This window comes from Guillardia theta (genome assembly GCF_000315625.1).
Source record: "Guillardia theta CCMP2712 unplaced genomic scaffold GUITHscaffold_2, whole genome shotgun sequence".
Lineage (NCBI taxonomy): Eukaryota > Cryptophyceae > Pyrenomonadales > Geminigeraceae > Guillardia > Guillardia theta.
The window spans coordinates 355814-379501 of record NW_005434672.1 but is presented as its reverse complement, the minus strand read 5'-3'; the positions used below and the strand labels follow the sequence as shown (position 1 = coordinate 379501).

At 55.9% G+C, this 23688-nt stretch overlaps 10 protein-coding genes across 10 annotated transcripts in view; 6 read left to right on the top strand and 4 right to left on the bottom strand.

Annotated features, from left to right (window-relative positions):
• Positions 1–1705, top strand: part of GUITHDRAFT_99451 (hypothetical protein) — a gene marked incomplete at both ends in the record, with an annotated part of 4319 nt that extends 2614 nt beyond the window's left edge. The window contains 9 exons of the mRNA XM_005841724.1: positions 283–339; positions 387–429; positions 480–622; positions 784–828; positions 880–992; positions 1049–1192; positions 1243–1279; positions 1447–1521; positions 1568–1705. Coding sequence (XP_005841781.1) covers positions 283–339; positions 387–429; positions 480–622; positions 784–828; positions 880–992; positions 1049–1192; positions 1243–1279; positions 1447–1521; positions 1568–1705 — 795 coding nt within the window. The remainder of the gene's footprint in view (positions 1–282; positions 340–386; positions 430–479; positions 623–783; positions 829–879; positions 993–1048; positions 1193–1242; positions 1280–1446; positions 1522–1567) is intronic.
• Positions 1706–2221: 516 nt separating this feature from the next.
• On the top strand, positions 2222–5001 carry GUITHDRAFT_99450 (hypothetical protein; the record flags this gene model as incomplete). Its single annotated transcript, XM_005841723.1, has 9 exons — positions 2222–2332; positions 2464–2512; positions 2570–2629; positions 2679–2965; positions 3080–3190; positions 3235–3390; positions 3442–3552; positions 3599–3930; positions 4080–5001. The coding sequence occupies 9 exons, from the start codon at positions 2222–2224 to the stop codon at positions 4999–5001; spliced, it is 2139 nt and encodes a 712-aa protein (XP_005841780.1).
• Positions 5002–5032: 31 nt separating this feature from the next.
• On the bottom strand, positions 5033–6412 carry GUITHDRAFT_99449 (hypothetical protein; the record flags this gene model as incomplete). The annotated part of the gene is made up of 7 exons (XM_005841722.1): positions 5033–5191; positions 5237–5289; positions 5341–5411; positions 5467–5511; positions 5549–5682; positions 5736–5783; positions 5834–6412. 7 exons carry the CDS (start codon positions 6410–6412, stop codon positions 5033–5035), a joined length of 1089 nt encoding a protein of 362 aa, XP_005841779.1.
• A 1463-nt stretch (positions 6413–7875) lies between these two features.
• GUITHDRAFT_46565 (hypothetical protein) lies at positions 7876–8070 on the top strand (the record flags this gene model as incomplete). The annotated part of the gene is made up of 1 exon (XM_005841721.1): positions 7876–8070. A coding segment is annotated over one exon (195 nt), but the record flags the coding sequence as incomplete, so codon positions are not given.
• Positions 8071–10262: 2192 nt separating this feature from the next.
• On the bottom strand, positions 10263–11135 carry GUITHDRAFT_99447 (hypothetical protein; the record flags this gene model as incomplete). Its single annotated transcript, XM_005841720.1, has 1 exon — positions 10263–11135. One exon carries the CDS (start codon positions 11133–11135, stop codon positions 10263–10265), a length of 873 nt encoding a protein of 290 aa, XP_005841777.1.
• A 586-nt stretch (positions 11136–11721) lies between these two features.
• Positions 11722–13051, top strand: GUITHDRAFT_63256 (hypothetical protein; the record flags this gene model as incomplete). Its single annotated transcript, XM_005841719.1, has 10 exons — positions 11722–11770; positions 11822–11904; positions 11962–12015; positions 12074–12126; positions 12188–12224; positions 12273–12320; positions 12372–12415; positions 12516–12606; positions 12815–12937; positions 12986–13051. 10 exons carry the CDS (start codon positions 11722–11724, stop codon positions 13049–13051), a joined length of 648 nt encoding a protein of 215 aa, XP_005841776.1.
• Positions 13052–14161: 1110 nt separating this feature from the next.
• Positions 14162–17235, top strand: GUITHDRAFT_131805 (hypothetical protein; the record flags this gene model as incomplete). Its single annotated transcript, XM_005841718.1, has 13 exons — positions 14162–14476; positions 14671–14814; positions 14866–15140; positions 15186–15234; positions 15290–15393; positions 15445–15727; positions 15974–16067; positions 16118–16242; positions 16301–16417; positions 16467–16522; positions 16573–16866; positions 17002–17145; positions 17193–17235. 13 exons carry the CDS (start codon positions 14162–14164, stop codon positions 17233–17235), a joined length of 2043 nt encoding a protein of 680 aa, XP_005841775.1.
• A 204-nt stretch (positions 17236–17439) lies between these two features.
• On the bottom strand, positions 17440–17649 carry GUITHDRAFT_54844 (hypothetical protein; the record flags this gene model as incomplete). Its single annotated transcript, XM_005841717.1, has 1 exon — positions 17440–17649. A coding segment is annotated over one exon (210 nt), but the record flags the coding sequence as incomplete, so codon positions are not given.
• A 475-nt stretch (positions 17650–18124) lies between these two features.
• Positions 18125–19582, bottom strand: GUITHDRAFT_149860 (hypothetical protein). Its single transcript, XM_005841716.1, has 6 exons — positions 19511–19582; positions 18867–19378; positions 18753–18819; positions 18601–18702; positions 18429–18500; positions 18125–18380 (listed from the first exon to the last, which is right to left on the bottom strand). The coding sequence occupies exons 1-6, from the start codon at positions 19568–19570 to the stop codon at positions 18357–18359; spliced, it is 837 nt and encodes a 278-aa protein (XP_005841773.1). The 5' UTR covers positions 19571–19582; the 3' UTR covers positions 18125–18356.
• On the top strand, positions 19558–23042 carry GUITHDRAFT_159096 (hypothetical protein; the record flags this gene model as incomplete). The annotated part of the gene is made up of 18 exons (XM_005841715.1): positions 19558–19617; positions 20102–20264; positions 20308–20437; positions 20481–20802; positions 20847–20895; positions 21082–21240; positions 21323–21416; positions 21487–21535; positions 21587–21631; positions 21740–21815; positions 21859–21932; positions 22055–22174; positions 22227–22276; positions 22326–22389; positions 22439–22510; positions 22553–22629; positions 22807–22891; positions 22917–23042. The coding sequence occupies 18 exons, from the start codon at positions 19558–19560 to the stop codon at positions 23025–23027; spliced, it is 1800 nt and encodes a 599-aa protein (XP_005841772.1). The 3' UTR covers positions 23028–23042.
• Between the last annotated feature and the right edge of the window lie 646 nt (positions 23043–23688).

The window sequence follows — 23688 nt, the reverse complement described above, 5'->3', positions numbered from 1 at the left end:
GGAGGAGATTTGAAGAATTTGACGAGCTGCGTCAGCGAACTTTCACTTCGATCTGTAAATGGCTGAGAGAACACGGGCATGACCCGACAACAATCTGGGATGAGATACAAAAGTGAGTAGTGAAGGAGCAGGAGGAGCAGGAGGAGCAGGAGGAGCAGGAGGAGCAGAGGAGGTGTTGCAGGAGGAGGAGGAGGAGGAGGAGGAGGAGGAGGAGGAGGAGGGGAGGCGAAGGAGGTAGGGGAGAGTTGCGAGGATGTAGAACTGACAACTTGTGCCTAACAGCAAGTGCGAGAGGAGGAGAGCGAAATGACGGTCTGGGACAAGTACCAGAAGAAGAGGGTGAGGGAGAACGGGAGAGGACGTTCAACGTTTCTCAATGGTTGCAGGCTGAGAAGAAGAAGGAGAAGAGGATGAAAAAGGGTGAGAAGGGTGAGCTGTCAGAGGGAGGAGGAGCATGAGGCTCAAGAGCTGAGGAGCAGGAGACGAGGAGGAGAAGCTTGACGAGAGCGAGCTGCCTGCTGGATCGGAGTTTGTCGATGACAGCGTGTTCGAGAACGATCCATTCTTCCAGATCCCTGACGAGGAGGAGGAGGAGGATAGAGGGATGTGGAAGAGAGGGAAGGTCAGCTCCACAATCTTTTTATGTTTGACTTCCTCCTCCTCCTCCTCCTTCAGCTTATCCTTATCCTTATCCTGATCCTCCTGCTTCTGCTTGGCTGCTGCTCACTCGCTCGCCTTTGTTCTCTTTCTCCTTTTCTCTTCTCCTTCCTGACTCTGCTCAAGGGCAACAAGGGCAAGGGCAAGAATCCTCAGAAGCAGATGGAACAGGTGCGTTTGTCAAGTCAGCGGAATCGCCACGGGAGGCTGAGAGCTTCGCAGGAGGAGGAGGAGGAGAGGAAAGCGAGGGAGAGGCAGCAGCTCGAGCTCCTCATGATGGATGACGCTAACGAGGGAAAGCGAGGATACAGCATCAAGCACAGCGCTCTTGGCCGGTGCCCCTCCTCTTGGATCGCACGCCCTCCATCCTGACCCGCCTGCCAACCTCCAGGGCATCGCAGCTTGCTGGGGAGGAGGTGACCAAGAAGAAGAAGAAGAAGGGGAAGAAGAAGGGGGAGAAGGAGGAGGGAGAGGGAGAGAGGGAAGACAGCTTCAAGCTTGATCTCAACGATCCTCGCTTCGCGTCCGTGTACAGGTAAGACGAGTAAGTCGGTCTTATCCCGCACGTGCTGACACTGCTGATAGCGACCCCAAGTTTGCTCTTGACCCCACGGACCCTCAGGTGCTCGAACTCTCCTCTACCTCCTCCTCTACCTCCTCCTCTACCTCCTCCTCTGCCTCCTCCCCTTCTCCTGCCATCCCGCCCTCCTGCCCTCCTGCCCTCCTGCCCTCCTGCCCTCCTGCCCTCTCGCTCCCAACCCATGACTGATGGTAACCGTTCGCTGTCAGTTCCGCAAGACCCCCGGGCTGTCCAAGTTGATGAAGGAGGGGCAGGACAGGAGGAGCAAGAGAAATCACGCTGAAGTAGCCTGTCTCCTCCTCCCTTCCCCGTCGTTGACGCCACTTGCAGACGGAGGGTCACGCGAACGGAAAGGCCGGCCAGCAGCACCAGCAGCAGCAGCAGCAGCAGCAGCAGAAAAGGTCGAGGCTGGATCCCAGCATCTCCTCTCTCGTTTCTACCCTCAAGTCTCGAGGAAAGAAGGCGTGAAGGGACAACACAAGACGAATCAATGAAGTTTTTCACTCTCACAGCTGATTTCCCTCTATCTTCCCGCCCCCTCTCCCCTTTTGCTCTCCTTGCTTCCTCCTACCTCCCTGCCATCAACAACTCTTCCCCTTCTCTTCTGCCCCTGTCCTCCTCCTTCTCCCTCTGCTCATCTTCCGCTCCTTGCTTGCCATCTCTCATCAATTCCTTGTACAGACAATCTCTTGCTTCACTTCTCTTCTTCTCCCTCCCTCCCTTCCTCCCTTCCTCCCTCCCTCCCTCCCTGACTCTATGATCCTCCTCCTTCCTCCTGGTCCTCCTCTCCCTCTTCCCACTCCTTCTCTTCCTCACTGAGCTGCTCCTTCAGATGGGTCAGTCTGACGAGGAGTCTGACTCGAAATCTCACCTCCCCAAGAGCGTCCAGGACTCCTACTTGAGCTCTGCAGTCGAGAATGCGCAGAAGTTGGAATCGAAAGTTAGCGTGTCGCTCGCCAAGCAAGGGGACCCGACGGCACAGGCATGAGACTGGCTGTCAGTGTTTGCAATGAAGAGAGAAGTGCGATAGTAACACTCCAAAGTGGAGGGAAGCGTGATGGTGGAGAGATGAAGATGCTTATGATGGTGTACATGGTGAAATGATTATGATAATGATGGAGAGCTAAAGTTGATGATAATGACTGTGGTGATTATGTGACTGAGGACGATGACGATAGGGATAGCCATAGTCATGGTCCTGGTCCTTGTTTTGACGATCGTCTCAGTTCAACCTTGCGGCTCAACTCATGAAGCTCGCTTTCGAGAGGCGAGCAGGTCCGGTACTCCAGCAGAAGCGCATGAGCAGAGCGATCATGTGGCTGACCCGGGCAGCCAAGAAGGGTCATGCGAAGGCACAGTACAACCTGGCAGTCTGCATGCTGAAGGGAACAGGTGAAGGGAGGAAGGGAGGGAGGATGGAGATTCATGAAGCTTGCACCAGGAATGGAGGCGGATGAAGAGGGAGGGATGCGGATGCTTCGAAGGGCAGCGGACAACAACAGTGCCCAGGCTCAGTTTCAGCTGGCTGCCATGTTGGAGGAAGCGCTGAGAGCAGGAGCCAAGGATAAGGAGAAGGCTGAGGAAATTCGGAGTCTGCTGGCCCGGTCGGCCGGTCTGGGGCTCGTAGAAGCGCAGATGAGACTGGCAAGATGCTTCAAGGATGGTCTCTACGGGCTCCAGGTGAACTTTGGAGCGTATGTTCGCTGGATGGAGAAAGCCGCAGCCCAGGTCTTGACATCTCGAGTTCCCTCCCTCTCTCCTTCCCTCTCTCTTCCTCCCTCCCTCTCTCCCTCTCTCCCTCTCTCCCTCTCTCCCTTCCTTCTTGACCCGTGAAGTGTGTAGGGAGCATGCGAGGCAAATGTGGAGCTAGGAAAGCTGTACATGTCAGGAAGCAGACACTTTGACAAGGACCGCTACCGGTCTTTCGACTACTACCGAGCTGCTGCAAAGCAGGTGAGGTAGTGAAATCGAGCTGGCGGATTGTGACCTCTCGGCAGCACGACGCTGAAGCTGAGCTTGCGATGGCGACCCTGATCTTGGACTACAACGTGACCAACGGCAGGGAGGTTGAGGACAAGAGGGAGGCTCTCAAGACGGGGGTCGTCGATGCGTACAGGATGCAGGAGGTGGAGCAAGAGATTGCCCAGAGTGTGGTGAGGAAAGTTGATGTCTGCCCAGCAAATCAATAACAAATCTGCACGCAGCTCTCTGTCGATGACGGGATAAAATTCCTTGAGAGGTCCGCACAGAAGGGAAACGTAAACGCCAGCTTCAAGCTTGCCAAGGTCCTCTTCGACAACGATGTAGAGGACAAGGTTACCAGCACCCTGCCCGCCTGTTGCTGTTTGACGCTCCTACCAGGCATCTCGTCGGATGATGTTGAAATGGTTCAAGCAGTCGGCTGAAGGAGGGGAACCGCGAGCTTGGCTCCACCTGGCGAAGATCTACAGGGAGAAGGAGAAGCTGGGGAGAGCGAGGAAGTGCCTGAGGGAAGGAGCTCGCTGCAATGACGTTGAAAGCATAGCGGAGTATGGGACGATGCTTGTCAACGGGGAAGGAGGGCCGAGGAAGAAGAAGACAGGCATCGTGCTGCTAAAGAGAGCAGCACTTCGAGGGAACGGAGCAGCAGCCCACATGCTCGGAATCCTCTGCGAGCGAGGGGAAGAAGATAAGGGCAAGATCAAGTACATCAAGTGAGACCTCTCCACTTGTTTCCTTCTAGATTTCCCGGCTCTGATCCTCCTCCTTCTCCTCCTTCTCCTCCTCCTCCTCCTCCTTCTCCTCCTCCTCCTCCTCCTCCTCCTCCTCCTCTCCTCCTCTCTTTCCTCTCCTCCTCCTACAGGTGGCTAACGCGGGCGAGCGAGCTGGGTCATGTGCCCTCGAAGCTGCTTCTTGCCCACGAGTACCTCAACGGCTCCTCTACTCTCAAGAGGGATGAGCTAGGAGCCGCAAAGTTGATCATGGAGGCCGACAAGCTCGGCTCTTCCTCGGCCCTGTCCTCCTCGCTGTCCTCCTCCCTCTCTGCTGGAGACTACTTCCTGTGCGCCGAGATCCTCGCCAAGAGAAGTTTCGCCTCCTCCAACTGGACCGACGCCCTGGAGTGGTACCACCGGGCAGGAGTGAAGGGTGAGGACTTGGCGTTCGTTCGAGCTGGACTCCTGGTGGCCATGAAGCTCAACGAGGCGTCTCCCAGCATCCAGCAGGCTCAGCAGCTCCTCCTCAACGTCACAAGGGAGGAGGAGGCGAGAGAGGCGGAGGCGCTGCTGGGCTGGATGCACCTCAAATTCCACAGCATCCGAGACCCGACGAAAGCCCTGGAGCTCCTCCGCAGCTCCTCCTCCTCCCCTCATGCAGGCGCTCTCTTTCTCCTTGCCTGCTGCCACCTCCGGGGCGCCGGGGTGCCGACGGACGAGGAGGAGGCGGCGAAGCTGCTGCAGCAAGCCCTCAAGAGCTGGTCCGCCTCGTCGAGGAGGAGATCGTTCAGCCACTCCCTCTGGCGCCTCTGTGACATCCAGTTCACCCTCGGGCAGATGTATCTCCAGGGATGCGGAGACGTCCAGCAGGACGTCAGCAGGGGGCTGAAGCTGGTGAAGCAGGCGTCGGAGCAGAAGCATGCGGAGGCCACGAAGCTGCTCGCTGACTGTTACCTGATGGGCCGAGGGTGCAGGAGGGACGACAACAAGGCTGCGAGCCTGCGAGCGCAGGCGACGAAGGAGGAGAAGGAGACAGAGAGCGATCATATGAGCTTCTTGAAGCGTATGTGAAGGAGAAGGGGATTATGCATGCAGCAAGTCTTCATCCTCCTCGGAAGAACTTCATTCCCCTTGCTGCGAGAGCCACGACGATGCGACACTCGCCCTTGTCCTCCCAGGCTCTCTCCGTCGCTTCCTCCAGCATCTCCGGGGGGAGGCAGAAGATGTCGCCGAGAGGCAGCCCGAGGTCATCTTCGAAGATCTGAGATGCCTATCAGTTTCCCCTCGTGCCCCTCCCCGTGCTCACGGTGCCGAACTCCTCTTGACCGGGGAAGACGAGGTTGTCCTGTAGGAAGGAGCCTGCGCGAGGGGAATCAGCCGAGACCAGTGAAGGCTCACTAGAGACGAGACCAAATCTTGTGTTCAGCATGAACAGCTTCAGATCCAACCTCCCACTGTGGCTGGGCCCGAGCAGCGCAAGCCTACCATGCAAGCACAATCAGCGAAACTTTCTGTCCTGCTAGCAGAGTCACTCACACGTTCCGACGGCTCGCATCGATGTCTCTGACATCACTTCCCTGCCTTTACTCGTCACTGGCAGCTCGCTTGCCAGCTCCACCTCGCCTCTTGGCAGAAGCCCAGCTGGTAAGGGAAACGCTCCTGGTCGAACTTGGGGTATTCGCGCAAGTGGAACAGCAGCCCTAGGAGCTTGTGCTCGACAGACCAGAACATGTGGGCATGATGCAGGTCGTGCTGTCAACAAGAGTCACTGTGCGCCATCCCGTCCGCTGCTCTTGCATCCCTACCTGGCTCACCTCTGCCGAGGTTCCTGCGTCCCGACAGACATCCCTCACCTGCCCCCCGCAGCACTCAGCCTCCTCCTCGTTCCTCGCGCGCTCCTCACCCTCTCAAACATCTCGAGAAAGCTTGTCTCGATCGCAGCGGAAGAGAATCGATGAACAACCTCTCGCCCACAGAGCATGCACCGGTTGCCGGGCCCCATGCCACCCACCATCAGCACCTTGGAGGAGAGGAATCCTCCCAGCACACGAGTGCCCAAGTTCTTGGAGGCCTCAGGCATGTTGAGTTCTGTGATTCGCTGCTCTACCGACTGATAGAAATGCCTCAGCGTCGCTCCCTCATGAGGAAGAACGCTGACGCTGCCGGTGGTCAACAACTTGGGTGCCATCTCCCTATCATGAAACAGTTGCAACAAGCACCATGATCCGATTCTCTTCCGGGTTTCACTGTCAAGTTTGTGGCACATGTTTGCTCTCCACCTCGCCCTGCCCTTCATCTCACGGGTTGCACATCCCGTGCGGATCGACAGTGACAGCCACGCTGGGTATCGAGGCATTGGCAGGAATGCAGGCGAGCTTCCGCGAACCAAGTGAAGAGAGCTGACGAGAGACAGGAGGAAGAGCCGGTCAAATCCTCTCAACGACTGGATCAAGCGATTCATGCCCAGCATTGTCCTGGGCATGTTCGCCCTCCTTCGTGCTGTTTCACGCCATGATAGCAGTTCCGTCCATCGGGGGCAGCGACCGGGGCGGGGGGCACCCTGATTACTCGGGCCCGGCGAAGGCGTAGAACGTTAATGTTTATGTTTCTGTTTTGAAATTTACTAGAAAAGTTTCAACTTTATATCAATAACTTGAAGTTACATTCATAAAGTTTCCGAGAACTGTACAATGAACTTCGATTGCTCAAAGTTCTGATTTCACTTTACTGTGCATGGGGTGGGGGGTAGTCATACCCTTTGACTACCCCCAATTATGCCTTTGCCACACTCAAAAGCGGTAAGGTAGGGTCCAAAAATAGTTTGTTCGGAGGAAGGGTAGGGTTGCCTGGCCCTCATCTACATCATAGGGGGGTGGTTTCATACGAATATTGCAGTATCATAGAGGGGTGGGGTAGAGTTAGCCGAGGCAGGGTGGGTGATCGCCTAGGAAGTTTCAGTCAACGTGTCGCACGGGGTGGCTGGGGGGACGAGAAAACATGGCTGATGGCGCGGGGAGAGGAGGAGGACGAGGTAGGCATGCACAGAGGTGTCCTCCTCCACCACCACTTCGATGCTCTGGCCTGCCCGTGCACCGACTTGTCTGACTTCTCGACGTGTTGTTGTGTGTGTTCTGCCTCCTGCTGCTCGTAAGCCAACACTGCCACTTCTCTCCCACCCCCTTGCTCCCATCTGCCGACCTTGTTCACCCTCTCAACACTGCACATACTTGTGCATGCTATCAATGCTCCCCATTTTTGGTGTCCCTCTTCGCTGTAGTACTTCTTGAGCCATGAGATGTCTGCGTCTCCTGTTCTTCAGCTCGCACCATGCTGTGCTCAGCAGTGTGCATTCCTCATCCCCTCCTGGGCGTTCTCCTTCTGCGAGCTCCCTAATCTAGTTGCTCCTTCCTGTGTCCTTTCTTGTGGGACATTCATTCTGCTCGTGTTGTTCCTTTGCGCTCTTTGTGCTTTTTCTCGAGCATTTTGTGCATGATTGTGTGCGAACATGCAGTGAACGTGGGATTGTCAAGGCTCATGCATCCTTTTACGCACTCAGCTTCTCACAGGATTGTTGACTTCACCTGGTAGGTCACTAGGCTGGGAGAGGATAAAGGCTGCTAATGAGACTAGCTTGTTCAGTTTTGCGGAGTTGAATTATAACAGGACCGGGAGTGTTGAGTTGTGCTGAGATATTTTGCTGCGGATGGCTGGAGCTGAAAATAGTCGTACGTGAGGGAAAGTTGTTTCTGTTGGACCTTGTCGGACATGTTTGACGGGGAGGCTGTTTCGCCGGGACATCCTTGCCTTGGGCACGGGGAGGATCGAAGGCTCCAGGGTCCATGCGCCACGAGCAAGAGGTTTATAAGGAAGAACGGACTGCGCCTGTGTGTTTCAGTAGCTCTGCTGTGTCTTTCTCTTCCTCATGCAGCATGCAACTCTCTCAGCTACTACAGGCTCCTTGGCGTTGACCAGACTGCGAGCACAGCCACCATCAAGAGAGCGTATAAGGAGCTCGCGAAGAAATATCACCCCGACAAGTTCAAAGGGCAGCCGCCAGTGAAGATGGAGGAGCTGAATCGTGCGCACGAAGTGTTAACGGATCCTGATCTGCGGAAGAAGTATGACATGTACGGGAAAGATCCTGACGATCGTGAGGTGCAGCAGCAGGAGGCGATGAAGGAGAGACAGCGATACCGACCGATGGAGGCTTTCTACATGCACTCGCAACGGAGAAATCAGCTCACGATCGAGTCTAAGACTCAGACCTTGACGATGGACAATTATGATGAGCTGGTGAACAGCCTGGGTCACGTGTGGATCATCCAAGTGTGGCTGGATCACAACTGCAACGGCTGCGTTGAGATCTCCCAGGCATGGGAAGAGGCAGCCAAGGAACTGAAAGGGAGCGTCCAGTTCGGCAGGATCAACTATGAGAGGCAGGGAGCGCTGCTATCCAGGCTGCGGATTCGTCACCTTCCAACTGTGTTCGGGGTGAACGGGGGGGAAGTAAGGATGATGCCAAACAGGCCAGGCATCCTCCCCTCTACTCAAGACTTGATCGCTTTCGCCACTGAGATGCTCCTCCTCACTGGCAAGGTAATGAAGGTGGAGAGCAGGAGTGCCTTTTCTGCATGGTTGAAGCAGGACGTGCACAAGGTCCACGCGCTTCTGATCGGCAAGGACTGGGCTCCCTTTTACAGCGTAGCTGGAGCAGAGTCTCTCAAGGACTGGGTCATTTTTGCGCACGTGCCCTTGCACTCAGTGCACATCCTACCGACGCAGTACCAGGTGCAGAGCGAAGGGTCTGTAGTGCTGGCGATCAAGGAGGACGGGTCTTTCAGGAAGAAGGAAAAGCTCTCCTCGCGCTCGGTGCTGGTTCGCTTCCTCCTCCAGCACAAGTACAACCTTGTTCCCCTTGTCAACAACGACAACTTTGCTGAGCTGTGCATGGGGCTGATGAGCTCCATGTCTGGCCTGCGGAAGATCTACAAGCCCAAGGAGCAGCACTTCGCGTGCGTCCTTTCCTTGAGCAACACGTCGGAGGGAAACCGGCGGCCAGAGCTCGAGGCCCTGAGGAAGGTAGCCTCGGACTTCAAGGCAGAAAAGGAGGGCCTCAATGTTCAGTTCGGCTGGTCCGTCCTCGTCAACTCCGACAGGCTTTGGAAATTCCTTGAGGCGTCAGTGTCGTTCCCCCCGGCCCCTCACGGTGTCATTGCCGTAATCGACTGGCACAGGGGGTGGCTCAGGGTCTTTGACAAGGGCGGCAAGGATGCAGTGGTTGAACAGGAGCTGCGCGAGTGGGTCAAGACTGTGACGAAGCAGATCCAAGAGGACAGGCAGGACATCCCTGCAATCCCTGCTCGCCGCTCTCCTTTCTCGAAGCTCATGGACGTGGGGGATGTTGTAGGGAGCAACATGACGGGAACGAATTGGAGCATTTGGATGGGGCTGCTGTTCGCCGCCCTCTCGATCCTCAACTACTTCTTGACATCTCCCAGCGAAGGGGAGAGGAGGCAGGGGAGGCAGAGCTCGAGGAGACCGACGAACTCGCGCAGTTCTGCACAGAATGAGGCGCCAGGTAGCGGCAGCAGCAGCAACAGCAGCAGCCGACACTCCAGCACCAGCAGCCAGCAGGCAGGGAGCAGCAGCGCGCAACATGGGCAAAGGGCTGTGAGTCCAGTTGTTTCTCCTTGATGTGACTGTGAGCTTGATTGAGCGGTTGAGATGCTGCTTGTCACCCTTGTGTATGATCCCCTTTTGTGGCTGGAACTACACGATTTGGCTGCTTGATCCTGTTCACCATGTTTTCTGTGCTTCTAGCTCACTCTTCTTCTGCAACAGCAGGCAGAAAGAGGGCAAGAATCGGGTTATCATGGGCCGAGGGCGGAGCAGCAGGGCGAGCAGGATAGGGCAAAGAAGGAAGCGAGCAAGCCACAGGCCAACGGCTCAAGCCAGAAAGATTTTGACATCTCCCGTCTGTCTGCAGTCCCGGTGAGGCCTCGGCCTTTCTATCTTGTCCCTGCTCCTCCTCGCCTCAATCTTGTTTTCCCTCTGTTCCTTCTGCTCCTGCACCTTCTCCTCCTCCTCCTCCTCCTCCTCCTCCTCCTCCTCCTCCTTGCTACCTCTGAAAACTGATCAGGTCACTGACCTACGGAACTTCGCGAAAGCCAAGGGTACGTCAATGCTGCTTTGCTGTGCTCCCATCCTCACATGGTGCGTGTAGGGATCGACATCTCGGACTGTTTCGAGAAGGATGAGATTGTAAATCGAATTCTAGCATCTGTGAAAGATTCAAGATAGTGATGAAAGTGATGTGCTCTACGATCTGCTCGCTACGATCTCGGGCGGAAGCATAGGACAGACCACATGCCATCCCCGTATCCTCTCTCAACCTTAAGGGCCTCCTCCTCGTCCTCGACGAAGTCCAGGTCCAACTTCGTCTCGTTGTAATTCATCAGGGTCTGGTAGCAAGCATCCTCCACAAGGTCAAAGCCGTTCCTCTGGAACACCTCCACCACCTCTGCCAGATGAACTACACATGTGCCGTCGGTGTAGAACTTGTCCTCCTTGGTCATCAGGAAGTAGTCCTTGCCCCATGCTGTCGTCTTGTCTATGAAAGCAACCAGTACGCACCCTGTTGGCGATAGCACCGCATGCACGTTCCTCACGGCCTTGTCATGGTCCTTCAGGAAGCCGAACACTGTTACGAACAAGGCGCAGTCTACCTTCTCCCCGACCTGCTGGCTGCAGCCATCCAGGTCCTCTGCAGCGCACTCCAGCAGCTGCACAGTCTGGTTGTGCTTCTTGAAGTTCTCGAGGCAAAGCTTCCTCATCCCCTCCGCCGGCTCAACGCCCAGCATCTCGTGCTCGGGGAAGCGTTTCTTGAGGTGCAGGCAGAACCTCCCTGTCCCCATCCCAACCTCCAGCACCCTCAGAGGTGACCTCTCAGGAAAGAAAGACTCCATCGCCCTCTCCACTGACGTAAACTCGGCGCCGATGATGCCGGGAAAGTACGCCTCCTCGAACCAGGTGTCGTAGCCCTGCGCGTTCTCCGAGTAGACCTTGATGCAGGCTGAGGACGGAGGGGCGTCGATACCAGTTCCTCCTCGCAGCCTCAGACTGTCAGGCACCACTGGCCCGACACTTCGACATAGGGCGAGGCAAGACAGCAGGGCTGACAGCATCAGACTGTCGGGGACGCACATCACAGTCAGTCATGCAGAGCACCAAGGTAGGGAGGAGCAGGAGGAGGAGGAGCAGGAGGTGCTGGAGGTGCATGAGCAGGAGGAGCAAGGGCATGAGAAACTAGAGCAGGATCTGACCTCGTCTTGTTCGCCATGACTGTCCTGGTTGCCTTGACGCTCCTCACTGTCCTCCTCTCCATCTCCCTCCCACCATGGCTCCGCCTCCACCACGATTGTCAGTTACAAGTTCCGATTTATGTAACGACCAGGTTCGAAGAGCCCGCGGATGGCGGGAAGTGGGGAGAACTGGGGGACGACGGAAGAGAGGGAGGGAGGAGGAGGGAGGAGACAGAGGAGGAGGAGGAGCATGCATGATGATGATGAGAGACGAGGTTGCGATGCCAGTGCCATGGGCAGCGGCGGAGGAATGCGAACATGCACAGACATGGAAGGGGCTATGGGAAAGCAATAGAGCAGGGGATTGGAATGGCTTCGTTGTGCTTGGATACACTTCAGGAGGGGAATGACCAGAGAAACATGATCTGCATGCTGAGAGTCGTTTGGTTGCGCTGCCATGGGTTGACACTTGGCGTTCTTGTAGCAGAAAATGAACTCCTACGACTTCAGCCTGGTGGAGGAGCAGGACCCGTCCGTTGGTAACATCGAACTCCCCCTCTTCCTCCTCTCATGCTGACTCTTCGCATCAGCCGAGGGCCATCGAGTTCTTTATGACCGCGAAGTTCCGTTCGAAATAAGAAATCAGACCGATCCCAACGACCCTTCACAGGAGGTACTGGCAAAGGAACCTTGTTAGCCCTTCCCCTTCCTCTGACCGTCCTTGCTCTAGCTGGGCACGCTTGAGGCCATCAAGGTGAAAATTCTGATCATGGGCGAGGAGCAGGTTAAGAGAACGACACGTTCTCCTTTGTGCACCTGCTGCAGGCTGACTGCCTCCGCAGAATCCCTTGACCCTGAGGATTGAGCTAACGAGCGAGACGGATCTATTCTTCCAGTGAGTCTCGCCCTCCTCTCCCTGTGCTGCCTGCGGGAGCTGACACCATCACATCGTCCAGCTTCAATCACAACCTGGACGAGCATGGGTTCCGACAGGTTTGGTAGCTGGAGGTTGTAGCGGCAGTGCACATGACTCTGCTACAGGTCCAGGAGCATCAAAAGCTCATGGTCGACTTCCCGGAGTATCCCAATGTGCGCTCTAGGAGGTGATTGCTGTGGGAGTGAAGCTGATGCTGGGAGCAGGTATTGATACGAATGCTGAATAATTGCATCAAAGAGCCCCACAGGTCTGCTCTTGTCCATGCTTGCTCTTTGCTGACCGTTCCCTCCCTCTCCCTCTCCCTCTCCATTTCCCCCTCTCTTTCCCTTGCTCTCTCACTCTCTCAGTCACCTGGCTGTGTTCGTGATCGAGAGGGAGGGCCTTGCCCGCCTTGATTTCATTCAGAACATGGAGTACAAGTTCGTTGAGCTCCTCTCGGTGAGCTCCCGCCCGGCCACTCCCCCTGTTTCTTCCTCCTGCCTTTCCCTCCTCCCTCCCACCTCCAGCCTCCATCCTCCGACTTCTTGTGTCCTCTGTCCCTCCTCCCGATTACCTCCCCACCCCCTCTTTCCACATCCTCTTTCCACCTCCTCCTTCCTACTTCTTTTCCCTCCCCCCCGTTCCCATCTCTGACATGCTCTCTCAGTGTAATTTTATCGCTTCGCCCGAGGACGTTATCCGTGCTCACATCTGCTTCCGCTACAACACCCTCAAGTCGAGGCTCTCCCTCGTGCAGTCAAGACTTCAGGACATCGAGTCCGTCATCAAGGTATCTGCTCGCTCGCTCCTCGGCTCCTCCCGTAACTGCGATGCGAAGGTGAAGAACCCATCTCTTCTCCTCCAGCTCAGCAAGGCCTCTACCTCCCGCTCTGGGATGAAATGAGGAAAACGCTGTTGGGGGGGTCGCTGAGAACAAGATCGTGTGTACGACTATGGTCGACTACGTCATACTGATCAAGGGCTAAAGAAACCGCTATCTAAAGGAACACTGGCTAGCAACCGACCGCTAGAGACGGGACGTCGTCTCCGCCTCTCCGGTGCTCGGGGCATCTCGAATTGATTGATTCCAAATTAACTGAACACAAAAGTGAAGCGTGAAAGCCAAGACAGGGCCCGGCTCCAGCAGCACGAGTATCGGCCTTGATGTCCAGGAGATGTCATGTCAAACTCGTCCCATGCACACTTTGATCGAATCCTGCTGCATTTTTCACCTCTGCTCTTCTCTGTTCCTGGGATGGGGTGCAGGAACTTTGTTGATGGTGCGTCCAAGTCTGAAATCCACACGATATCCGTTCCATGTCATAAGCCTACTTCACACTTCCTATCATGCTGCCAATCTTGCACTAGGGAACGATTCCTCGAACTGCTAGACGAAAGTCCTTTGCAGAGACCGTCATCGCAAACTCCGGTCGAACAGATCCTTCAAACTGGTGGATGACGTCGATCTGCTGTCTTGCATCTATTCATCTTTCTCCACATTCATATCTGTCATCCTCCTCCTTCATCCCATTTCTGCTCCTCTCCCTCCCTCCCTCCCTCCCTCCCTCCCTCTCACTGTTCGCCCCCACCTCTTGACTCCATGCTCTGATATCTGACTCGGACGGTACCCTGGCAAAAAGCGTCGAATCACCTCAGTACCCCCACTTTCACCATGCAGTACCACTCAACTTCCTGGAGTTTCAGATGAATATCCCCACCCCCACCCCCTCGATATCCGTAGCCTTCAAAATGGTCAGTGACCCCTTCTTCGTCGCCGTTGACCTGCCATGGCTCTGCGAGCGAAGAACGGCTGCTCGTTCCGCGCGCTCATGAAGATGATGAATGCGTTCATGCTCGTCACCTGATCGTTACATCCTCATTCCCCCTCTCAGTGTCCCCTTCAGTCCCTTCCTTCCCTTCTCTTCTCTTCCTCCTTTCCCCCAACCCTCCCTCCCGATCTCCCACACACCCTCATTCTCGTACTTGTGGACTCGATTCGTCTGCCGTCCCCGGGATGTTCACGAAAGGAATGAAGAAGCTCAAGGGAGGGAAGAATCCTCAACAGCCGACGATCGATTCGCAGGAATACCTTGAAATGCTGGGCAAGGAGCCGCACTTTCAGGGTGAAGGAGGAGACACCTCGGACTTACCTGAGCCCATCAAGTCGTCGCCGTTCCTGTCCGACCTCTACAGCAAGAATGAGGAGTTCCGATCGTTTGTTGACGCTGCCTTGCTCAAGGACGATCAGCAGAGGGAGAGGGCAAGAGTATCTGAGAAGAAACTGAAGCAGCAGTATCAAGCGGTGATGGCGGTAGAGGGCCAGTTACAGGTGCTCGACATACATTTTATCCTTCTCCCCTCCATATCACCGGCCTTCAAAACAACAGCACCTTGTTGTTGCTCTTGATGCTGGCTCGAAATCCCTCTAGCCACATTTCCCCTTTCCCTTCATCCTCATCCTCCTCCTCCTCCTCCTCATTCCTCTTCCTCTTCCTTCTCCTCTTGCTCATCGTGTCTTTCTAGATTTACGAAGAGACCGTCTCTGAAGCTCTCATCCGCCTCGGCTACGAGCACGGCAGTTACAACTGCAACCAGATGGCAGACGCGCTGCTCAACGGCATTGACATCCTGCTTGAGAGCGAGACCCACTTGCTCGACCGGTCGCAGGTCCCTCCCGACGCACCTCTCGTGCCTGACCTCTGACCTCGGAGTCCGCAGGAGATGTACGACCAGATCTTGCAGGCCGAGGCGATCATCTTGTCGGAGGAGCGATTGGCGAGGTCGGGGGAGGGAGGGGAGAAGGCCCAGGCTGCCCCGAGTGCCACGAAGGCAGAGGAGCAGCCGATGGCGTCTGCACCCAGGGACGCGTTCGTGTGCTCGGTGTGCAGCAGGCATGCTGAGGACGTTGAGAGCGGTGAACCAAGCCAGCGGCAGTTGAAGGATCCGAGCTTGCCCGAGTTGCAGGAAAAGCTCGAGGCGCAGGACGAGGAGCTGTAGGTGGCGGGGACCAAGACGTGGCGGTTGATTTGGTGCTGCAGGAGGCAGCTGTACACGTATTCCACACAACTGCTGGAACAAATCTGCGAGGTCTGCAGCCTGAGACGATGCAGCTCCGGGATGGACTGAGAGCTGGTTGGGGCAGGTGCAGGAGGAGAACACCTCGCTGAGAAAAAGTCACTTCCAGACGGCGAACCTATCCCAGGAGCTGATGCAGGAGGTAAAGAGCTACCACCAGAACCAAGCAAGGTTGCTCCCGATGACAGCTGGGCTCCCTTCCCTGACCTGATCCCCCGCTAGATGGAAGGTGGAGAAGAAGGCGCTACTGTCGCTGATCATGGACCACCTGAGCATCCAAGACGACTCGGAAGTGGATGCCGAGGAACCGAGTGCGCCCTCGTACACCTCCTCCTCCTGCCTCCTCCTGACTCTCCTCATGCCAGACGCTCGGTTCCAAGACCCGGCGGAGCGGCAGACCTTGTACGCGAAGCTGAAAGTGATTCTCAACGAGAACGAACCCGAACCAAGTCAGGACAACCCGACTGAAATCTCGCAGATCAACTCAAGGCCTCTCTCAGCCAAGGTCTCTTGCTACCTCTACCTCTTGCTACCTCAAGATTCTCCACTGCTCCCTCCCCTTCCCTTCCAGGGGTTAACTGCCCACCCACCTCCCCGCCTCCATGCAAAACTGTCGACTCCTCGCCTCCTTGAGCCTCTCCCACACTTTCTCCTCCACTTCCTTCATAACTCCTGCTCTCCTCTTTTTCGCTCTCATCCTCCTCCTCCAACCCCGTGGCTGCTGCGACCTGAAATGCTCCTCGTTCACCAGTTTGTCCTGCGAGAGAACTCCGGAGCTTCTCATGGCGCCGAGCGCCCAGTCCCTCACAAGCCAATGACGCCGGGGGACATCGACCAGACGATGTGTAAGGGGAGGAGGAGGGCCTGTTGAACCCTTCTCATGCTCGCTCTGCAGGCCAGGGGCCCATCTTCGATGCTTCCTCTCCCATCAAGAACTCGAAGCATGACAGGCACCTGGCCGACGCGTCTCCCAGGGCGAACGGGGTCAACGCGAATGCTGCAGTACCAGCGAGCCAGCAGGTCTTCCTTCCCTTGATACCGCGAGCGTGCCTGAGGCTGAGTCACGTGCTGCTGGCAGGTCAAGGAAGCTCTTGTCACTGACAGCGACGTCTTGGTGCCGGTGGCTGCCAAGTCCCTGGACCCTCAGCCTGTCGACGTGGCGCTGCAAGAAGTGAAGACAGAGAGGCTGATTGAGGTGCCTCCGCCATGTGATGAACCGCCGACTGATCCTGCTGTGTGTGCAGTGCCTTCGGACTTACTTCATCCAGCACGACCACTCCAAACTCTCGAGCATCTACAAGTGAGCACGGGCACAGCTCCTCCCCGTGCTCTTGTGACCTGCCCCCGCAGGCTGGCCGCGGACTTTGCCGGGAAGGAGCCCGAGCTCGACTTTTTCCTCTACAGGACGTACGGGTATCACCTGGATGTGAGCAAGAGGTCGGCGATCAACATGGAGGCAAACTCTGAGAACAAGGACGTCGGAGCGATCGTGATCTCCCGCGGTTTCTGTGCCGGGGACCATAGGCTGAACGATCGCGTGCTGGTGGAGGATGGCAGGGTGAGCTTGCAGCTGACCCCGAGGACGCACGTGGCCCCGTCGGGGAGGAAGTTCGAGCAACTGTACGGATATGGGGAAGAGAAAAGGTGAGGGCGCAGGGGAGAAGGGAGCTGGGGAGGATGCATGTTGGAGCAGGAGAGGAGGGATGGAGGAAAGAGAGGAGAGTTTGTTGTGGCTCAGGCAATTTCATTCCTCGCTCATGTTTCTTTTCTTGTCTCCAGCAAACAGGAGGAGAAGCATCCGTCGAAGCTGATCATGACGCCAAGGGGGCAGGAGGCACCAAGACAGGCTTTGCTGGAGGGAGACAAGGCAGGGAGAGAGACAGAGATATCGCCGACGCTGACGGTTGTCAACGAGATGAGGAGGTGAAGGAGCTTCAGCTTCTTGCCCTTGCGTTGATCAGTCTTCCCAGGTATCCCTCGCACGCCAAACTTTACAGGAGCATCGCGCATTAGCCGGCGAGGAAGCGGTTGGTAAAGAATCGAGCGAAACGAAAGCCATCGCAGCTTCAGTCTGCTGTCAATTTTCTTTCAACGCCTCCTCCTTTTCTGCTTCATCAACGTCATCGTCGACTTCTTCTTTTCCATGACATTCAGCGAATATCACCACAACCTTCATCTCAATGTGCTGCGTCCTCATCGCTCCCTCTTCCGCGCGAGAAACTCTTGGATCGCATTCCTGAGCGTGTGATTGTCAACGAAGGCGAGGCAGGAGAGGGAGATGTTGGTGAGGGGGTCAGTGCGATGGGAGGAGAACCAGTGAAGGATTGCTGCCTCCTCGTACGAGTGTCCTGACTCGATCACCAGCACCGGATTCTCCATCACCTCATGCGTGATAGGGCAGAGGAAGCTCGTCGGTATGCTCTGCTCGGCCTCGGGTTGACCTGTAAGGCCGGCAAAGTGAAGACCGTCCCGACCGATGCTGCTGCCTCCTCCTCCTCGTTTCGGTTCAGAGCATCGTACCGCGTGCAGTAGGAGAAAGTCCGAAATCCGCTTGTGGCTTTGCACTTGCATTTCCTCTCTTCTTCTCCTCCCCCCTTCCTTTTATTTGTATCTTTGCGACGTTGACGGATGCCGCGGATTTTGACAAGTTGGTCTCGTCAAAACGGGTGGGGCAGGGGAGGAGGGGCTGAAAGGTCAAAATCAAAGTCGGACGAGGAGACAAGAATCTGACGGAGACAGGAAGCAAAGGAGGCGAGAAACAGAATATGGAAAGATGCTCGAAGAGGAGGGGAGAAGGGGATAAAATCAGCAGGTCGTGCTTCGATATGCTCCTTTCTTCGCACCACAGAAACTAGAGAACAAGCTCACTTCTGTCCGATTGCTCAGAAACATTAGTGAGTGTCATCGATTTCGATGTATTCACATACATATACAACTTAGTCATCAACTCGCACAGAAAAAACTTGTGGCCAACGCATCCAAAAACAACCTTCAGAAACTTCTGCGACGAGGAGGGTAGAGAATGAGAATCTCCTTTCTTCTCGCCTCCTCGCTCACTCGAAAACTTCCCATCTCCTACAGACACACGAGACTCATTCAGGGATGGAATGAATCTGCTTCTCCTTCCCTTCTCCCTAGACCTGTCTCCTGGCACCGACCTGCGCTGGCGTCACGGGCTGCGGAGGTGAAGGCAGGGGAGGGAGAACCTTCAAGTCAGGGGAGGGAGGAGCATTCAGACCGACTGAGAACACGAGGGCAAACAACGCTAGCACGATAATCTGCAACAGAGACGTGAGCAAGACGGGCGGCACAGACGTGACGGGCGGGAGGCAGGGAGGACTTGGGGGCAAGGGAAAGGACCAGGCCCTGATGACCCACCAGCATGGTAAAGATCGCGATGGCCACAGAGCCCTTGGGAGCTCCGTTCCTCCTCTGCCCCTCTCCCGCCCTGTCGCCTCCTTCCAACAACCTTGTCCTAACCTACACTGGCATGTCACAAACGACCCCAAGCAGGAGCCAAGACCCTCCACCTCCGCATCCTCTTCCGAGTTGGTCACGACGCCCACCGACACGTCGCGCAGCTCGATGATGTAGGGGCTGCCAGCGTGTGAGATGAGGAGGGAAGGGGGAGAGGAGAGGAGCACCTGAAGTAGAGCAGGACGGCTGAGATCGCGATGTACTGGACGATGCTGTTTCCAGTGGTCTGCCAGGTGACGAAGCTGACTGCGGTGACGACCATCCATGCCACCATCCAGGTCTCCTTCATGATGGAGAGGTTCTGCTGCTCCATCGAGAGGGTCGAGAACGTGCGGGATCGCATGCAGATCCTCTCGGTGGAGTTCCAAACCTGGAAGACGACGAGGAGGGCGAAGAAGCAGGCGGCAAACAGCACGTGGGGGATCGGGAACTCGGAGACGGGGATGGTTCCCATGAGAGCTAGGCAGACTGTAGCTGCGAGACCCACCCCCAGCTGGACTCCAGCAGAGAGTCTGGTGTAGAGGTCCCAGGAGTCTTGATGACCGGGCTCAAACTTGCGGGAGTGGTTGATGAGCAACAAGATCGCCAACAGGATCGCGCTGACGTTCATTCCTAACGTGAAGATGTAGCGCTCAGGAGCATACATGCCGCACATGCTGACTTGCGGGAAGCTCGGCACCTGGCGGGGCAGGACAACGTGAGTTACAAAATCGCATCATGGCCAGTCTCGGCAAAGAAGCAGGGCTGGGGAGAGGACGAGGAGGAGGATATAGGGGAGAGGAGAGGGAGAGTTCAGCTTGCAGCAGCTCACATGCCCCAGCATCGATGCCAGTCCGCATGACATGAAGATCGTTCCCAATGCGACCGCCATGGCAGCCGCTGCCACTGCCCCGCCTCCTGCGCCCATTGCTGCTCGGAGTGTGACGGGAAGAGGGGTAGGGGTGACTACCCTCACCCCTACCCTCTAGTGTCCAACGCATATAATATAAGGGGTATGATTGATTCCAGACTTACCGAATTTACATTTGTTTTAAAAACTTAAAAATGTCAGTTTTAAAACCTTTTAAAAGGTTCCCTTGCGGTCGGGGATACCGAAATGCAGGCGAAGCGCAAACGTGGCGGCGCTCGATGGGCATGCACGGTAGGGGAGAGGAGGGGGATGAGAAGATAAGAATCAGTTATGAAGGAGACAATCCACGAGGTAGAGGCGAGAATGGATCAATGATATGTATGATGAAGGAGAGGAGATGAAACAAATGTTGCAATCCGTCATCAGTTTGCTTTGGTTGGATCCATCCTGCTCTTTGCACCATGATGTTTGATCCGTTTCACTTCATCTCCCAACCTTCATTCATAATTTCTTCAACGGTTTTTATCCTGAACTGACATGATTCCTGCATAGATCGCCTTTTTCTTGTCTTGCATCACCACCCCGACGCTTGTTCGAGCATGTACTACCATTTTAGCAACCCCTGGCTCTACAGTCGATGGCTCGACACTGAACTCACACAGCAATGACGGTGAAGGGACTGTAGATCCGAGGCTAGTGAGGATAGCTGCAGCAGGTAGCACTCTCGTGATCCAACCACCCTTGATGCGACTGTTTAGACCACGAACCCAACTCGTTGAGAGACATATTCTTTGCTTACGAGGAGTACCCTCGTTACATCGGCTACAGCAGGAACGTCTCCGAGTACTTCCCTAGCAAAGATCAGACTCCTTTCGCTCCGATCGGGAGGTCAGCCGAAGCTTCTTGCTCGCACTCTGACTGTTCACCCCAGGATTCCACAGGTTCCTCACACGTTCGCATACTTCGAGGAGACATACGGAGTCATCAACGAAAAGCAGGTCTCCATCGCCGAGTCAACATGCAGCGGAGTTTTTGGCGCCAAACCTGCAGGGCAAGGCGGCAAGGCGATCATGAGCGTCGACACCTTGTCGCAGCTGGCCATGGAGCGAGCAGCGACCGCGCGGGAGGCCGTTCAGATTATGGGAGATCTCGCGGTCAAGTATGGGTTCTACGGGGCAGGATCCTTCGAGGGAACAGCTGAGTCCCTGCTGGTTGGAGACCCCAACGAGGGATGGGTCTTCCACATACTGCCGGTAAGCCGATGAAGAGGAGGACGCGAGTTGAGGCCGGGTGCCAGGACGACACGGGAACCTCTGCGATTTGGGTCGCCCAGAAAGTCCCTGATGGTGAGTTTGCAGTTCAGATATTTGAGGAGCAGGAGCAGGAGCAGGAGCAGGAGGTGGTGGTGTGTGCTGGTTGGAAGGGGAGAATGGGAGATGACGATGACGGCATTGAGGTTTTTGAGGGTGGAACAACATTGGAGCTGACGATCACACTGACCACGATGAATGAACTCATGACGCATGGGTCAGGGCATGTCACGATCGTTGCCAACATGTTCATCATCCGGGAGGTCAACCTAGCGGACAGCGAAAATTTCCTGGGGTCACCCAACATGTTCTCGATCGCCCAGTCCAAGGGATGGTGGACCCCGGGGAGCAAGTTTGACTTCACCGCAATCTTCAGTGACGGTAGGACCAGGACGCTTCGTCCCCCCATGCTGCATCTGTGCCCTGACGTTTATTTCCCTGTCTGCCGTGATTGCTCTGGTAGGCGAATATGCACACAAGTTCTATACCGGACGGCGGATCTGGCGTGCCTACGATATCCTTGCACCTTCTAGCAAGTTTCCCACCACATACAAAGAGTATGATCTCCCTCGTGTTGATTGCTGTTCATGCCGAGCCGCCATGCTCTGATTCGTGATCCTCCTGCAGCATACGATACTCCAGTCCCTATCCCTTCAGCATCGCCCCCGATACAAAAGTAGCACCTGCCCCACCCTCCCTCCTCACTACCCACTCAAGTCCCTTGCAGGTGGAGTTGGCGACGGTCATGGCTATCATGAGGGACTCACTTGAGGTTTCTGTCTGCTCTGCCCTCTCCCTTCCCTCTCTCCCTCTCCTCTCTCCCTCCCTTCTCCCTCCCTTCTCTGCTCCTTCCTCATCTCTCCCTCATCTCTCTGCCCAGGGGACGCCATTTGACATGACAGCTGGGCTGGCTGCTGGACCTTTTGGCAGCCCCGACCGCTGGATAGGCGGTGATGGTGAGACACTCTCGATCAGAATGCCCAGCTCATCCTCAGCTAGGTGAATCAAAGGTAGCTGGGAACTGGGAGCGACCGATAGCACTCTTCAGGACGTCAGACTCGTACGTCGCTCAAGTAAGACACAGCCTACTCCTCCTCTCGCAGCTCCTTGTCCACACCTTCTCCTCGCTTGCGGCGCCTGCCCATCCCTCTCTCTCGCCTGCTTCTGCTAGTCCGTCTCTCACAGAGCCGGGCAGAGCAGGAAGTGGCTGCCAGCTCAAGTCGGAGGACTCGTCTGGTTCGGACCGCATGGAGCTCACGCGACCGTCTACGTCCCTTTTGCAATCGGCATGCAGGACCTGCCTCCAGCGTACAAGGTGACGATACGAAAGATCCCAGCAGAACCATCAGCTGACCGGTCACGTCCAGATCGGCAACCCTTCGAAACTTGACAGGAGATCAGCATACTGGGCACACAGGCGAACAGGCTCAAGCGCTCTCGTGCTCGTCTCTGACAAGTGTGGGCAGGTATGTGGAGAACTTGGCAAACCTGAGGTGGTCGGACATGATCAAAGACATCCGAGCTCAATCAGTGAGGCTGACGAGAAGGGAAGGAGATCCTGTTCTAACTGACCATCTAGAGCAAGTGGGAAGAAACTTCGAAAGCTCTGGTCGGAAAGGTGGACCAGATAGGATTGAAAGATCCCAAGAAGGTTTCGATGGCCAGGTCCCTAACGGGCTGACGGAGGGTTCAGATGACCGACCTCTACATCGCAAATGCCAATGGAGTCATCAAGTCATGGTGGAAGCTAGCTGATGACCTCATGGAAAAGTATGCTCCTCCCCCGCATCAGCTCTTGCTTCCTCCACTTCCTTCTCTCCCCCTCCCCGCTCGCTTCCTTCTTGTCTCTTCTCCTCTCTTCCCCACGTCCTTCCACATTCCTCGCCCCTCCCTCTCCAATCTCGACCATCGCTTTGCTTCCTCCTTCATCCTAACGCTAGTCTGCAGGTACGCCGATGGAAACGTCTATGGGAAACCCGTCGGGTATCCTGCCTGGTGGCTGCAAGCGGCAATCCTTGCTCATCCTCCTGTGGTACATCCTCCTCATCGTTCCGCAGGTTGGCTATCCCAACGGACCTCCGCCAGTCCCCTCCACTGCAATGCAGATGTTCAATCGCAAGCATCGAGGCCGCAAGGAGCTGAAGCCACAAGAGGCTCTTGTGTCATGAATGCTCAGACTGAGCACGTTAACCTTGATAGCAAAGCATCTCTACGCCCTCCATCAGTCGAGTCAGCCCATCCTCAGTGCCCCTGCTCCACCCCGTCAATCCTCCTCGTCTCCTTGCCATCATCCTTCCTCCACCACTGAGGTCACTCTCGTGAGTGAAACAGCTCAGCTCGTAATGCTCATCCATCCTCCCTCTGCCTGCATCCTTCCTCTTCTCCTCCCTCTTCCTGCCTCCCTCCTCCCTCCTCCCCCTCCTCCCTCCGACACTGAGCAGAGCAGACTTCGCAGAGCAGACTCCGCAGAGCAGAGCAGAGCAGAGCAGAGCAGAGCAGACTAGCAGAGCAGCCTCAGACTCGCGCAAGTGGGAAACTCAAAAGAGCAAGACTGATAGGAAGGCCAACAGGGCCTGAGCCATTAGGAGAGCAGAAGGTCAGGGATGCGCATGATGGGTCCCGGGTCTCGGGGGTCAGGACTGCTCCCGAAATTCCCGGATCGTACTTCAGTGGGTTTAAAAATGTTTTTCCTAACTTTCAAAATACATTGTACTTTATCATCTCCTGCCGAAATAATTTAAAAACATAATCTGCACTTCGTTGGCATGGCCCCGCACAGTCACAAGGGGAATGACGATGCAACGCAACAGGAACAAGAGTAGCAGGAGC